The sequence below is a fragment of the Epinephelus lanceolatus genome, chromosome 9 (assembly GCF_041903045.1).
Source record: "Epinephelus lanceolatus isolate andai-2023 chromosome 9, ASM4190304v1, whole genome shotgun sequence".
Classification (NCBI taxonomy): Eukaryota; Metazoa; Chordata; class Actinopteri; order Perciformes; family Serranidae; genus Epinephelus; species Epinephelus lanceolatus.
Window position 1 is genome coordinate 10,181,030 of NC_135742.1, and position 16,867 is coordinate 10,197,896.

A 16,867-nucleotide genomic window follows, 5' to 3' on the forward strand; every position below is an offset into this window, starting at 1 on the left:
TATTGTGTAACAGAAACATATATTCTTTACTGCACATCTCTTAAACCATCTTATACCCTCTCAGATTTGTCATGGCACCGTTCAAGGTTCCTTAACAATGCCTAATAAACAGTTGGAAATTTTCAGTAAAGCATGCTTTGAAGGATTACTGAACAGGCCTACACAGGGGCCCACAGTGTCAGGCCCCCCCTGGCCTTTACTTTCAAAATGACACTCAAATTAACCGATTTATCGGCCAGCCATTAGAGAATAATTGGCAATCGGCCAAAAGTTGGGCCAACTGACGCAGATGTTAACACTTACATTTTCATCACTAATAAAATGCAGGGAATATGGTGTTTTCCTTAGAAATGATGTCCTTGTGTTACTTTTTGCACTATAACCTACCTCTGTTAAACTGGCAATAATAAGAAGAACTCTGGTACTGTGAACATACATGTGAATGTCTTAATTCATATAGACTTCACATGATTATTTTATTTCCCAGAGGTTTACTGCCTTTTTGCACATCATATTTTTGATTTATTTTGTGTTCAAATTGTTCATAAGCTGCTTGTTCCACACAATTTCTGATAATAAAAGTATTTGAAAATAGTAAAATGTTCTTCCTTCAATTTATATCTTCGTAACGCGTGCTTGAACTATATTTAAGCCATCAAAAGCAGGTATTTCAGGGTTTTTTTAAATTGAAAAATGTAAAAATTGAATCGGCCGATATATTAGTTATCTGATTTTTTTTATTCCGTAATTTCGGAATCGGCATCGGCCCCAAAAAATCCATATCGGTCGGACCCTACAAAATAATTAGGAAGACACACAAAAATGACTACAAATCAACACAGAATGTCTATGAAGTGGCACAAAATTACCAAAAAAGACTTAAGGGGGTGACAGTAGCTCAGTCCATAGGGACCTGGGTTGGGAACCGGAGGGTTGCCTGCCCAAGTCCCCATCCGGACCAAATATGGAGTGTGGACTGGTCACTGGAGAGGTGCCAGTTTGCCTCCTTGAGCAAGGCACAGAACCCCCAACTGCTCGGGGCATCTGTCCATGGGCTCTGACATCTCTCAACTTAATTCATGTAAAGGTCCTGTTTGTGGATGTGTGCGTATTTTGGGTCTGTGTGTGTGTGACAACAGAGTGAAAAAAATTGAATCTCCCTTTTGGGATTTATAAAGTATTTCTTTGTCTTCTTGAAATTATCTTAAAGAGACGCATAAATACCCAAATAAGACACTCAAACGACTAAAAAACAACACAAAGTAACCAGAAGGAGACACAATATGAGTCTGTGTGTCCTGCTCCTATGTTGGAGAGGTGGTGGGGCCCTTTGTATATCTGTGCCCAGGGGCCCATTGTCTCATAGTCCACCCATGCAAGCATGATAAATAAAAAGTGCCCATCATATGTGCTTTTTTAATTTATATTGTTTGTTCATTGTGTTTGCTGTATTTCCTGGTTATGATTATGTTAGGGTCTTAACATTTGATATTTCTTTTCATCAGGAGTACAGAAGAGGGAATAAGACACACAACCAGGAGCAGACAGGTACACACTGACACAATTACCCTAAAAAGGAAGAAAATAAAAGTTAAAATTCATCAAACTTTTATGAGAATTTCAAGTTTTAAACAGGCCTGTTGTGTCATGGCCTACTAGCTATAGAAATAGTGTGTGTAGGCTGCAGGTGAGTGTAAGCTATGTGTGTGAGAGTGTATGTGAGCGTGCACATTTAGGTGTGTGTATAAAGACATATGATAAAGGTACATCCCCCCATCTTTCCTCCAGACATGTAAAAAGTCTTGCTCCTCTCACAGGCCTGGAGACTGGCTGAAGCACTGAGCCACCGCACTCGGCGCTAATCTCGCGAGAGCGGCCCCTCACGGCGGTGCCTGGGCGATGCGATGCTGTTGCTGTGGGTTTGATTGACAGGAAACATGTCGGTGTGGTGGGAGCGAACCGGGATGCAGCTGCTGCCAAGGGAGACAGGGAGTACCTGCATCCAGTCCACACATCAGCACCTTTAAAACCACCAGGCTTTCCCCACAGATCCGTGTGCTCATGATGCGCTGCTGAACCGCTTCTCTTCTCTTTTCTTTTTTTTTTTTTTTTTGTAAAAAAGCAAACCCATCCATTTGAAACGAAGGGGCACCCAATGGATGCTGTGGCGAACCGTGTCGTCCCGCTCGGTATCTTCACATTGTGTTTGATTTAGCCTCCAGCCAGAGACACCTTGATGAAACAGCAGGAACTACGAGGACTGTTGTTGCAATGGAGTCGACTCTCTCACGGCTCAAATCGCGTCTGTAAACCTACAACATCTCGTTTCATGGCGTTTTGCAGGTTGCTCTGCTCCGTGGGCTTCTCCACGTTTCTTTCCTGAATTATTATTTTTGTTGTTGTTGTTTTTTTATTTTTATTTCAAAGTGCAAAGGGAAAATAACGACCACTGCTCGCAAAACTATGAACGAGGAGATGACAAAAAGCGAGGAGCAGCATCTGAGTTTGCAGAAAGCCTTGCAGCAGTGCGAGTTGGTGCAAAATATGATAGACATAAGCATTTCTAGTTTGGAGGGTTTACGGACCAAATGTGCCACATCCAACGACTTGACACAAAAAGAGATACGCACGCTGGAGGTAAGCACCGTTTGAGCGCAATGACTGAATTTCTGCTGTGCATCTTCATGTGAATCAATACGGGGGGCTGTCACCGTCTGTTATTTATTTCTAGGCCACCGCATATTTTTCAGCGCTTTTTCCTCCAAACTGCTTTTCTGTGCTCGCTGTCGCCGCCGCATCAGCGTGCACAGATCCCTGCCAAAGCCCACTGCTATCTGTTTTGTGCAGTGCAATAAATCAAGAGGCTACACGGGGCTGCAGTGGGCTGTTGGAGACTTGCGCATTCTGCAGGTGGCGGGGAGAGAAGGTGGCTCTTCTCCATCAGAATAATATGTGAGGCAGCCGCGGCCTATAGGCAGCCCGTGTTTACAATCCATTACCAATATGCCAGGCTGCGCATCTGTCCTCGCAGCGCATCCAGGCCCCGCTGTTATGCAAGGCGAGCAGATTACTGAAATTGTTACAACATATCGTTATCTGTTTAATTGGCCCGCGGGGTATTCCGTAAATTGCGTTATGTAATGGCCATAATATCCCGGTGTTGTGTTTGAGGTATCAGACTGTCCGTTTTTAGACCACTTAAACCAGTCAAACGCCCCCTCCCCTCCTTCCACCAGTGAGAGGCTGTTACGGGACATGAAATAATGCCATAAAGTGCGATAAGGTCACTGAAAACTCAGCAGACAGCCCAGCATTAAGGGCCTGTAAGAATGTTATGGTGATCCCTCAGGAGATTAAAACAAACACCATTAAGTGCGATAAGGTCGCCATAAACTCTGCATTGAGTATCTGCGTGTGCCATCAACACACTTTAGGTCCCAGAGGGGAATGTAATTGAGATGTTATATAAAAATAAAGTCACTTATGAGTGCCACACACTAATCCCAGCCCCACAGGAATATCTGGATATATATAATATATATAAACGCATATATTCAAAGCTGTGCCTGAGCTATCAGCTGCTATAGAGATGAAGTTTGTAACTGTTGCACAGACAGGAATCCAAGAGGAGAGACATCTAATATTAAGTACAAATGTGTTGCCAGCAAACAGCAGGCTACAGTATGAAGATGAATGTTCACTGAACGCCTTGCAAAGCATCATGGGTGCTGGATCATTTGTTGCAAGCATCACAGAAGTATTCTTTTTGTCTTACAGCATATTGATATCAGGAAGATGGATCATTGCAGATGGAATTGGTTGTCAAAACTGAGATAAAAAGGATGGATTTTGGATGAATCCTGAGCATTTCCCAAAGTTCAAGTAAAGATATACCCTGATAGTATATTCAGGTTTTTTAGAAAGTACATTTTGGCAAGTGTATGTGTAGATATATCTGTACCAACTGTGGTGCATATGTAAGGGACATGCAGAAATTATTTGGTGGTTAAAGGGGGTCAGGCGGCATAGTGGTGCTGTGGTTAGCATTGTTGCACTGTCCTGGTTCGAACCCTGGGGTGGGGGAGCCCCTCTGTGCAGAGTTTGATGTTCTTCCCGTGTCAGCGTGGGTTTCCTCCAGGTACTCCAGCTTCCTCCCACAGTCCAAAGACATGCAGGTTAATTGGTGACTCTAAATTGTCTGTAGGTGTGAATGTGAGTGTGAATGGTTGTCTGTCTCTATGTGTCAGCCCTGTGATAGTCTGGTGACCTGTCCAGGGTGAACCCTGCCTCTCGCCCAATGTCAGCTGGGATAGGCTCCAGCCCCCCGCGACGCCCAACAGGATAAGCGGTTACAGAAAATGAAAGGGTCAGAAAAGGTGCAGGGTGTTGTAATTTTTTTGGTTGAAGGTAGAATAGTCTGACTTTTTAGGGAGCAGGAAGGTCTTTTATTTTTATATTTTCATTCCTGCTTTATGCAAAATCCAGAGCATATAAGTTGTCTGCACACAGTTCTCAGCATGGCCAGCTAGCAGCTAACAGAGCTAATTCCATACACAGCGCTAAACAGCAGTAACAGTGCTGAAAGAGCGGACAGTGTTAACCAGGGGTAACCAGAGAGTGGGTGCTGCGATTCCTCACCGCTGCTGTCCCAATATCAGCGCTAACTGGCTAGCGATGAGCTAGCCAGCGGGACACACACATGCACTAATATGCACAAGCAGCCAGACCGGTTTACCTGAACAAACCACAAAGATGCTCAAATTACAGCACACACAGATGTACTGTAAGAGAACACCTTTACTCAAATATATCTTTACATAGCAAAAACTGGTTTGAATGCTCTGAGTTTCGCATGCAGAACCTTTAATTCTGTTTAACTTCACCCTTTCTTTACAATAATTTCAAAAGTTGAAATGTGTTTTATTAATGTGTACATGGATGGTGCACATTATGAGCACTATTAAGATATTATCCGTTAGAATGGGGCAGCAATATGACAGGTGCAAACTTGTACATTTGCAGTGACACCCATGTGGTTAAAGGGACCTTGCAGAGTTTCTGACCACTACTGGTGCTTTGGAGTTTTTTTTTTGTTAATGAGGCAGCATTGTTTGTGTCGCTTGTTGTACCAGACTGACATGACACATGCATGAGGAGTGATGTGAAACACATTTCTGGTTTTGGTGGCTGCAGAGGGCAGTGATGCAGGACAGCAACGTGTCACGGACAGAGAAGAAGACAGTGAGTTGTGTTGTTGTGAGTGAGTTTGTGTAGACGAAACAGGTTTTGAAAATGTTATTGATCAGTTTATACTCAATCCATCGAATTGAATGCAGGAAATATAATGCACTGAGGGTGTTGTAGGCTTTGTTATAGTGGAACATCTGGCTTCACCTTCTATACTTAGTGTAGTTTTGTGAAGTGACACTCTTTGCAGCAGTATTTCCTGTCACTTGACACCTGAAACCCTTTCATGGCTTATACAGAGTGAGCAAAGTCAGAATTATCTCCTATCTATGAACATTTTGTCCCTTTGAACACTCAAAAACAATTTCCCATACAATTCATCATTAAAGGTCCAGTGTGTAGGATTTAGCGGCATCAATTGGCAGAAATATGATATTCATAACTATGTTTTCATCAGCTTATAATGAGCTGAAAATAATAATTGTTGTGTTTGTGTTACCATCAGAATGAGCAGTTCATATCTACATGGAGGTCACCATGTTGTTTCTACAGTAGCTTAGAAAGGACAAACCAAACGCTGGCCCTAATTAGGGCCATATGCATTTTTGCGTCTGCCACCGTAGCTCTCCAACAAGCTTCAGTTGGTTTATTCTTGGATGCAGGTAATACAGTGTTTCCATTGAGTTAGTTAGTTATCCGAAGCTATGTTACTGGTCTCCATCAACTCCTGAGAATATCATCTACCTTGTAACATTCACTAGCTAGGTACTACTTTGTTTCTGTTGTTTGGTGTTGGGCTTGTCGTGCACTGTGGGTTTATCAGTGTTGTTTTGTTGTAAACAGATGCCTGCTGCAGCTGGAATTTCAACTTCTGGGTTTGTCTTGTGATGCCATAGAGCCAAAAAAAGACGTTTCCCCATAGATTATAATATATAATAATATAATACATTGTGAAAGAGACGTCTGTAAATCATTAGGTACATTTTGAGTGTTAGACAAAACTTAAAGCCAATAAGAGGCTGCATAGACAGGCTACTTACTAATTGATGCGCTCGCCTGACCGAACTGACCACAGCTCATCAGGTGAAACAAAGAGTCCACTTCTTCTTCTTCTTCTTCTTTGGTGCATAATTTATTTATCACCGCTACAGTCCTTAATGAAAAACTTGCAAACATCCATGGATCTGTGTCCATAATCCATTCAAATATACACATTTTTCACCATTACATTAAGCAGCATACACCTGACTTGACATGGCCCGAAGTTGCGGTAAAAAAACTATGTGTACTTCCCGTCTAGCAACACCTGTCCCTCAATGAATAGTTCCTACCTGTATTGACAGACACCCATGACAGTACAGTGACCCCCACAGGACAAATTAGCATCCTGACTCATGGCTCCTATACGTGCAAAATCACTTGTTTGGGTATTTGATAATATTTCGAATGTCTAGAAGAGCTGCACAATTAAATCATTTTTACTCCCATTCAAGCTAGTGGAGGACTAAACTGGAAGCTAGCCCTTCTGTCTGTAAAAGTCTCGAGTGCGCCTGCTTCATGGTAACCACAGTGTGGAATATCTGGGTAATTTTATGCCACTGAAATTTAGCTTTTTGGCCACCTCAGACACTGTATGCAGTTTCCATCACACATCCATGGTCCCAAATTATGTCTCATCTGTGGTTGCTTTCTTTCTTTCTCCCCTCATAACTGCTTAGAAATCCACAGTGATGATGACTTAGATTTGTTGCAGACCCCCTAAAGCTTTAAATGAAGCAGTGACTGTGAGTAATGTTGCCAAACTTCAGTTGTTCAGCGGCAACCACACAGTGTATCTCTGTGTTAAAGTTTTGGTCTAATACTGATTTGACCAATCTGTACGGTACAGGATGCTACTAGGACATTCACACTAGCTACATTTCTATTATTAAGTGTATGTCCACCAGACAAAATAATAGAAACACCAACATGAATTCAGGTCACAGTGAGATATTTTGGTAGTCACGTACTGTTGTGGGCTGCAATTCTTCTGTTGTTAAATTTAGGCTACAATCCCCTTGGAAAAAAACACATTTCATCAATACCCAGGAACCAATACAGATATGGCTGCTGCAGAAACTTGCTCTGGGTGGAACTGCATCAGCTTTTTGTATTATTTAATTTTGTGAGAGTTTTCTGAGCAGAAACAGTTGGAAGAAATGTTCAACAGAAAGAAACGAGTATTAGAAATAATGCAGAACAAAGGAAAACACACCTAACAGTTGATTCACGAGTGCAACAAAGGAACCGTCTAATCTTCCTCAAATCCTCCAATTTGGAGAGCTTTCAGGATGGCAGTCCCCTTATTGCCTCAACGACAAATGAGTTGTCCACCAGGGGTTTTGATGAGGATCACAATGACGTCAGCCGTACGCAAAGCCTCCCTTGTTAACCTGCCCTGATCTTTATTGAGTGCTGTGTGTACAGGAGATTCCTCTACGACATCCCTGTTTTCCATCTCTATTATTAACCCAAAGGACCCACATTGTGCCTCAGACACAATCTGTTAGAGGCGTCGAGCACTGACCTTGCTTTAGCCAAAAGCTTCACCAAGAATAGCAGCCTATATCACTACCTGGATGAAGTGTTGATACTGGTTTCCATTAATATAATTATGCATTGTCGGCGGTATCCCTTGGATACACTGGAATGATCAGCGCACATGATGAATGATGTTTTTTTTTAGGCTTTTGTAAAGATGCAGACGCATGATAGAGAATGACATGTGATCCAATTATGTAATTCATGTAACAGAAAAGAAGGCAGGTAAAATAAGTGTTGTTATCCATTCATACTCAGGTATATTAGACAGCATGTATTTATTTACAATGTTTATTATTGCTTCAAAGATGGAGCCACACATTTCTACTGTGAAGGTAAAGGTAAAGCTCTGTAACCAGAAGGTTAAAGGGTTCACTGGCCTTAAAGCAAACTAGGTCATACAAAGTATTGTCCAACCACGTCTAAAGGCTAGGGCCATCCTGAAGACCATCTTCTGGGGCTTCAGAGCTTTAGTAGTAATCAAGGGCAAATACTCGAAGCAGCAGCTCGAGTGGTGGTGAGGATGCTGAACATAAATGCTCATTATAATGTAGGAGCTTGCAGCTACATGGATGTTTAACCCGGCCTAACCTGGCTGATGAGCTTTGATGCCACAGCTACTGTGGTTGTGTTGAGTTTTGACAGTAAACTGCAGGTCCAGTTGCAGAACAATCATCGTGTTTATTGAAACCACCAAACACAGGTTGAATAAATGTCCAATTTTTTATCTGTCATATGAAACGGAATACACAACCTTGAGTGGTCAAAATCCATCTGCTCTTCCAGGGTGAAACACCTGATGGCACCAGTGTTGTACAGTGTACTGCACAGTAAATACATCCAATGTCCGCAGAGTGAATGACTTATTTGGCTCTTACGATAATAGGTCCCTAATCTACGACAACGCCTGAAAAATCTGTGCAACAGAAGTGCACAAACCGCATCATCGCTCCGGCAAATTTAAGACTTGAAATTTATATTTACAAGAGTCAGTGTTTCTATTAACACAGGTTAGAAGCAGTGCTGAAGGCCCGTCTTTGGAGCCGCTCTCCTCCCATCTGCTCAATAAGCACAAGCTAACACAGCAGCAGTGGCTAACATCTGACACTGAGCTGTTAAACAGTCCCAACAAACTGACACAAACGCCAAAATGGCTCCACTCTGACCTGAAACACCTTCACGACAGCTGTGTGATGCTAATAGTTTAATGTGATTTCACAGAAATTTGTGAATACATGACCTCTGAACCTCATCACGTGGTGGTGTGTTGACATTATGTGGTGCATGGCAGCACGGTTGGGTTTAGGCACCAAAACTAGTTGGTTAGATTTAGATAAAGATTATGTTTTTTGTGTATATGCAGGCGGACTCAACAGCTGTTCCAGGTGCTGAGCTTGAAATGAGACGATAGAGCGCAGCTGTATACTAAAATAAGATCTTTCCCATTTTAAATAGTAATGTTGCCGCCACAAAAAAAAATCAGTAAATGGGAAACACTGAGATATACTTGTATTTATAATGTCTTTATTGTCATTTCTCAAAATAAATAAATAAAACTGAATATCTGAATCCCAAAATTGAAAAAGGGAATACCTACCCAAGGAACTATTATCTGAATAGTTGAATATTTGGGGTCCAGCCCTACTAAAGGCCCGAGTGTCTGTACCTGCTCTGAGTGGCCACACTGTCAAATTCTGTATTAAACTGCATGCCTCCCTGAACTTGGGAATAAGGGTGCAAACATTCAGACAGCCTCTCCTTTAAAGCACAATAACAAAAAACGCTTGAGAGCAGTTGAAAACCCAGCCTTACATTCACACCTGTGGCCAAATGCTTGATAGAGTAGACATGATTGTCACATGTCTGTCTTATCATCCTTTGAGTCAATATGCCAGACTTGTGAGCAAACAGCTGCTTATTTTCACATCCAGAAGTTACGGAGCAACGTTGTCATTTATTTGGACTCATGTTTCATGCTGCCTGGCACATGTAAGTTCAATATTCACTGCATGTCTAGATCTTTTTTGGCCTTTCAGCTGAAAAATGCTCCACTATGTTCACCATCTAGTTTCTAACTGTCTCTGTCTGCTGTTTGGTGCTGAGCAAGTAATGTACAGCTGGGTTTAGAGCGTTTTACTGTAAACAGCTGCATGCTGAGGCTGACTTTCCCCAATTTTATGAAGTGAACTATCAAATTGTTGGAGTATTGTGGTCAAATCACGTCTGAAACCATTGTGATCCCTGGCAATTAAACTTTGCTTTGGTATGCTAAAATTTACAGAAGCAATATTTGAGGTGTTTAAAGGTCCAGTACGTAGAATTTTGGGGTAAATATTCACAGAAAAGGAATATGATATTCATAACTGTGTTTTCGTTCGTGCATATGTACCTGAAACTAAGACTCACTGTGTTTTTGTTACCCTAGAACAGGGTCCTCTTCCATGGAGGCTGCCATGTTGTTTCTACAGTAGCCCAGAATGGACAGATTAGTCACTGGCTCTAGATCGGGCCATTTGCGTTTTTGCATCACTGTAGAGTTGAGAGTGAGAGTTTCAGTTGGCTGCAATCTGCAACCTCACTACTAGATGCCTCTAAATCCTACACTCTATACCTTTAATATTTGAGGTGTCTGGGCCACTTCAAGTTTATGAATATGCTGTCAGTTCATACTTTTCCCTAAAAATCTGGCACCTATGTCCTATATCTTTATCAGTGCATTGAGAATGTCTCACACATGGAATGAATGTGCAGATTTTAAGTTATATGACTTTACAGGAAACATGAGTCGAATTTAACAGATCAGATAAAGCTGATGTAGGAGTTATAGTCCATTGTGCATTCAGTTTTTCAGTTTATCTAAAGAAGTCAATTTAGTGCATGTCTCAAATGGGAATGACACAATATAAGCTCCTCTACTTAAAACTTAAAGGTTCACTCCAACATTTTAAAAAGTCCTCCCACCTCCTTTAAACATTACAGTGGATATAAATAGATCTTTTTGATCAGCTTTGTCAACTTGACTTTTTCTCCCCTTAATACCTTTGCATCTTTTTGTTTATTTTTCCTTTCAGGTGCAACATAGGTCTAGATCCAACCTTGTCCAACCAGTGTTCACACAGTTAAAAAGACACAACTCCCGGCTTGTCTTCTTGTGCATGGATAGTTCTGCTTTTGTAACTTGGTGGTGAAAGAATACAAGCAGCGTTATCAGAGGCTCGTCCAGCACTCTGTGCAAGGACAGAGACAGACGGTAAAGATAATAAAGTGTTAGAAACAGATAATTTTTCAGCTTGTGGCGTGCTGTTGTTAGCCTGCTAGCCCTAGCAGCTTATGCTCGTGCACCTGTCCTCAGCACTGTACAGTATGTTCAGTCCCTTCTGGTTTTCGCCACAACAAGGGAGTCAAGTTTGCCTCGGCAAATCTGTTCTGACTGGAGCTTTAGGATGGTGATGCTGCTCTGTGGTTGGTTTTAAACGTGGGATCAGGGCGTTACCCAGGGTTCCACTGGCTGCATTGTTCTCACTGAGGGGGGCGTCTTGAATGCTCAGTGTAAACAAAACCTTTTTTAACAATAAATTTCAACTGAATACAATCCAGCTCCATTTTCCCTGTTCCCCCCTCTTACCTGGACAGCTTTCTCATTACAGAGGAGACAGAGAAGTCACATTAAACTTCACAACGTATATAATCAGTTGTTCACCTCGTTTATAACTTGATGTCCATCAGGTCAACCACTACTTTAGAATCATTTTGGTGTCAGGTGCACTGCAGTAATAGTTGCTTGCTAAATGTTAAGTATGAAATAGAATGTATATGTATATATATATATATATATATATATATATATATATATATATATATATATATATATAAATACATATATTTAATTAAAAAGTGAGGTAAATTCTAAATGGGGGAAAAAAGCTGAAAACATTTGTGAGTTGGATTTAACAATGAATTTTAAACATGTTGGGCAGGGGCGTGCACAGATATTTTGAGGGGCTCTAACTTTAAAATGAAGCGCCCCTCAGATTTTAGGTGTCACCTGAATATGGCCATTTATCAGTTTTAAATTTGTAAATAGTTTTAATTTAATCGTAATAAAACTGCACACTTAGTGTAAGTTTTTTTTTTTTTAAAGATATTTTTTGGGCCATTTTGCCTTTAATGGACAGGAGAGGTAAGCGTGAAGGGGGGAGAGAGAGAGGGGGGATGACATGCAGCAAAGGGCCACAGGCTGGATTCGAAGCCTTGTACATGGGGCGCCTGCTCTACCACTAAGCCACCGACGCCCCACACTTAGTGTAAGTTGATATAAATATACCATCTATCTGTGTTTAAACCTGATTAAATTCCTCAAAGAAAAAACAAAGTATGCAAATATTGTGCTGACCTTACTTTACAGTGACTCATTAACTGCTGGTGAAGCCCAAGAATAAGACTGGAGTGGGTTGTATCTAGGTTTGTATGTAAAATATGTACTACACAGAACAATTAAGCAATCTCATATAGATTTTCATGAACATTTTTTTGGCCTTACCATCCTATATTTCACTATAGCTATTCAGAGGTGTTGTAGTGGGGGGAAAAGTGGGACTGATTACCCAGGACCCCAATGTGAGAGGGACCCTCAAAAAGCCTGGAATGAAAAGTTTGGTTTTGTTTACAGTTGTTGTTTTTTTAAATTTCTGATTAATTAGTGACATAACTAAAATAAAATTGGCTGAACAAATTGGTTGAAAGACTGAACTTTGTATTAAAAAAAGTGAAAGTTCTCTGAGGCTGCTCTCATTCCTCAAAGGTGCAAAATGGTTCAGTCCGCCCTGCACTAGGATTCGTTTCTAAATGCAGCCAGAGTCAAGTAAGTGACTGCATTTGGTTTTGGAGCACCAACGTGCACTGTCGGGTCTTTCCTCAAGAAGGGGAAATCAGGGTTAAAAAAGAAAATACAGAAAGAAAGGAAAGGGAAAGAAAGCAAAATGACTCTTAAAAAAATAAATCATAAGGTGCATGAGAGTGACATGGAACAGAGGATGGGCGGGGGCCCACAGAGGTTGCTTATGCATAGGGCCCAAAATTTGGTGCTATGCCCCTGTACCTATGAGACACGTTTTACTTGGTGACCAGGCTCTCCAACCCACTCTGAACTAGAGCTTTTGGGGATAGCCCCCCACAAATAGAACTTTCTTTTACAGTATGTTAAAGATGAAACTCATTCACAGTAACTATTGATTACTAACTGTAACAGTAAGATATTTAGGTAAACATGGTGGTCTGACATTTTCTGCTGTTCTTATTTCATGTACTTTGTTACTTTGCTATCATCTTTGATAAAGCAAATCTATCGGCACAGAAGCTAAACCATGTACACAGCAAAGTGTATTTTAGACACCTAAAATTATCCATATCAGTGTCATCTTTACCTACCTTTACACACCAACCAATTGCTGCTACAGCAGACCAACAACTCCAGTATTCTGTTAAGTAAAATGACAGTTTTTATAAGGGGAGTCTGGTGGCTTTGAGAAAACGTCTGCATTCCCTGTCAGAAAGGGCTGTCTGACAGCAAGGTAAAGTAGTCAAAATATTCTAGATATAGCACACACTGCTAATTTATTTATTTATTTTTTTGGTGGGCCTTTTATAGGTGGCTAAAAACTAACTAATTGAGGCAGTGTTTGCTCAGTGGCATTTGATTTAATGTACATGATGTGGATTTTCTACGCGGACGTTATTGTAAATAAACATTGTGATTCTGTCTATAGCATGATATAAGGCAATACTGCACAATGTGCTGCAGACAAGGCAAGGCTAGGCAAGGCAATTTTATTTATATAGCATCATTCATACACAAGGCAATTCAATGTGCTTTACAAGAGAAATACATTAAAATAAAACATTAAAGGAACAATAGATCATTAAAAACAAAAGCTAAAAGCAAGACAATAAATAGTTAAAAACAGTGCAGAAAATGCATTTAAAAAGCAAACATAAAGCAAAAGCAACAGCAGACAAATATAAAAACAATAGCTACAGATTATCCTAACAATAAATTACATATCTAGTTCACTGGTAAGCTGCAGTAAATAGTAATGTTTTAAGTAATGTCTAAGGCAGCATATGTGGAGATTTTTACTCACAGGGCATCCCGGTGGTTAAACCATTCGTCGTTGATAATTTCCACAATTTAAAAAGACTCACACCACTGACTGGAGCCCCCAGTGGCTGCCAAACACAGAGGTCACAAGGCAGGGGTCATAGGGCATCACTGCTTTTTTTTCATCTAACTTTCATAGTTATAGGCTACTGGTAATTCTCCTTCACAGCAAAACAGCAAAAATAAAAACAAAAAATATTATTGGGGCTGTTGCTTTTGCAACTTCAGCACGTACTTGTGCACATACCTGTGTAGTGGGCCTTATGAAATCGACTCATGGGCCAGATCTAGCCCCCCGGCCAGTAGTTTGAGGCCCCTTAAACAACACTAAGAGTCTACAGGGACATTTGAATAAGATAGTGACTTTGATGGTGATAGAGGCGTTGATACCCTCCATCTTTCATTTGCTCTGACTAAGAAGCAATTACTTTATATATGCTATGTCATGTTTATACAGTGATCCTGTAAACAAGTAAAAATGGCAGGATATATTTTGGGTAAAGGTAGCATGAGACTGATAGATGTTGTAAGAATATGATACACAGATTGAGGTGGACACATTTAGCCAGGGTAAATGTGTGTTTCTCTGTAGGTGTGGACTGAGCAGTCGCCTTATTGGGCAAAGCGTTAGCAGCCGTGGGCAGCTGCTGTAGGGTTTTTCTGCATTCAGAGGTGACTTGCGAGTCCCTCCTCCACTGGTTTCTACTTTGGTATGCACTGATGTAGGCCAGCGCTGTCTAATTTCCAGCAGTCATTTTGTAGGTGTATGTTTGGAATGGGGCCATCCAAATGTATCATCCTTAAGTCTTTAAGCATCACGTCACCCACTGTGGGCCTGGACATTTTTCTACCATCACATCTCATCAGACCAATTGTTTCAGCTCAGAATTGATTCACTACAAATGTGCTTGCTGTAAATCTTGCTTGCTGTGTCATTGGGCTTAAATACAGTCAAAACAAAATATCTCTTTTCTGACATATTGAATCTTCCCTCTTCCTCCGTACCCCCACAGCGCTCAGGTGAGGTCAGGGCTTTATAAAAAGGTAGCAAACAGGTACGGCTTTCAAGCGCTCTTAAAAAAATCTAATTAATTATGTGACCTGTGATTAATTAATCTGAATTAACCCCATACATCAATTTTTTGCTGTGAAAGTATTTAAAAAAAATTCAATTTAAATGACGTCCCAACCCTCACCTATGGTCATGAGCTCTGGGTAGTGACCAAAAGAATTAGATGGCACATACAGACGGTCAAAATGAGTTTCCTCCGTGGGGTGTCTGGGCTCAGATAGAGTGAGGAGCTCGGAGTAGAGCCACTACTCCTTCGCGTTGAAAGGATTGAGTTGAGGTGGTTCGGGCATCTGATCAGGATGCCTCCCGTTAGAGGTGTTCCGGGCACGTCCCACTGGTAGGAGGCCCCGGGGCAGACCCAGAACACAGTGGAGAGATTATATATCTCATTTGGCCTGGGAACACCTTGGGGTCCCCCAGGAGGAGCTGGAAAGTGTTGCTGGGGAGAGGGATGTCTGGGGTGCTTTGCTTGTCCTGCTGCCCCCGTGACCCGGCCCCGGATAAGCAGATGAAAATGGATGCATGGAATTCAAATTACTTTTGACCTATGTGATGCTGGATTTTGGACACAATTGTCCCTCTGTCCTCTACCACCCAAACTGGTCTGCAGTTTTGCAAGGGAGTTAGTTAGTTAGTCAGTCACATGTAGTTACTTACTCAGTTTGTGTCTGAACGCCTGGTCGAGTGTGGCTTGATGTCACTGGCTGCTAGCGCTAGCAATAGAGGCTGTTCTAGCTTGGACCTCTGAGATCGCTGCTAAATGCTTTGCGTTGGGGTGATATTTCAGGCTTGCAGTACTCCGATGGTACCAAAATTCCTTACAGCAGAAATTGCACAGAACGTTGCTCCTATCAACAGTTCCATGTGGGTGTTTTTTAAATGTAAAGGCTCCATTCACGGGGCCAAGCAGCCACGTGGCCTTCATTGACGCACCGGGTCAGAGGGCCCCACAGAACGTGTTTAAGCAGTGTTGATTTTTTTTTTTTCTAAAGCGTTATTTTTTTGTAATTAATCATTGAAATTAATGTTATTTTGACAGCCCTAATTATTACATACCATTATTTCTGATGCTCCAATATCCACCCTGCTGAAGTGCAGAGATGAGCAGTGTCGGCTGATTATTAAGTCTAATGTTAGATGTGACGACTTTTTATTTTTTACTAAATGAATCTACAATAAAACATATGTAACAGGGAGATTGGAGATTAATGTAGTGGAATAAATAAAGTGAAAAGTGAAGGCAAATTAACCAGGAATTATTAAAAATCTAAAGAAATTAATTTAAAAAAGCTTTTGTCAATTAACTATTAAAAGATAAACAAAATAACTATAGCACGTGTACAATTATGAAATAATTTATCAAAATGTGTTCACATATGTATGTATATGACTTATAAACATATTTAATAATTATATTAACTGAGACTTTAAGTCATGCATTTCATTATATGTTAATATATTGAATACTTTATGTATTTACTGAAGATCTCCCACCTCTGTACATCCTCCTATTTAGTGCACATTTGTGTGTATGTGTATGCTTGTGAGTTTGTGTGTCAGCATGTGTTTGCCTGTTATATATATTATATCATTTGTGGAGATGTGTGTGGGTGTGTGTATGTGTGTATAGGCTCTGGTACTTGTTTGGGGGAATTAACATGCTAATGGCAAGTTTAAATTGGTGGCCAGAAGGAGGGTTAGCCATGACTACATGATCCCCAGATAAGTATATGTAAGCTATGTGTTGCTAGGAAGAGTTCATACTATCAGACGTGCTCAGCTTTTTCTGCAGAGCTCATTAGTTCGTAAAAGAGAGGTGAAAGTAACGTGTAACAAAAGGTTAACAGGCTAACCTCATCACTTTATTTAAT

General features: G+C 40.9%; 1 protein-coding gene across 3 annotated transcripts in view; it reads left to right on the plus strand.

Moving 5' to 3' along the window:
• The first annotated feature begins 1,821 nt into the window (after positions 1-1,821).
• ksr2 (kinase suppressor of ras 2) overlaps positions 1,822-16,867 on the plus strand; it is a 202,467-nt gene continuing 187,421 nt past the window's right edge. For all 3 annotated transcript variants that reach the window (XM_033620167.2, XM_033620165.2, XM_033620168.2), the window contains exon 1: positions 1,822-2,637. In XM_033620167.2, the coding sequence (XP_033476058.1) occupies positions 2,464-2,637 (174 nt within the window). In that variant the 5' untranslated portion in view covers positions 1,822-2,463. The remainder of the gene's footprint in view (positions 2,638-16,867) is intronic.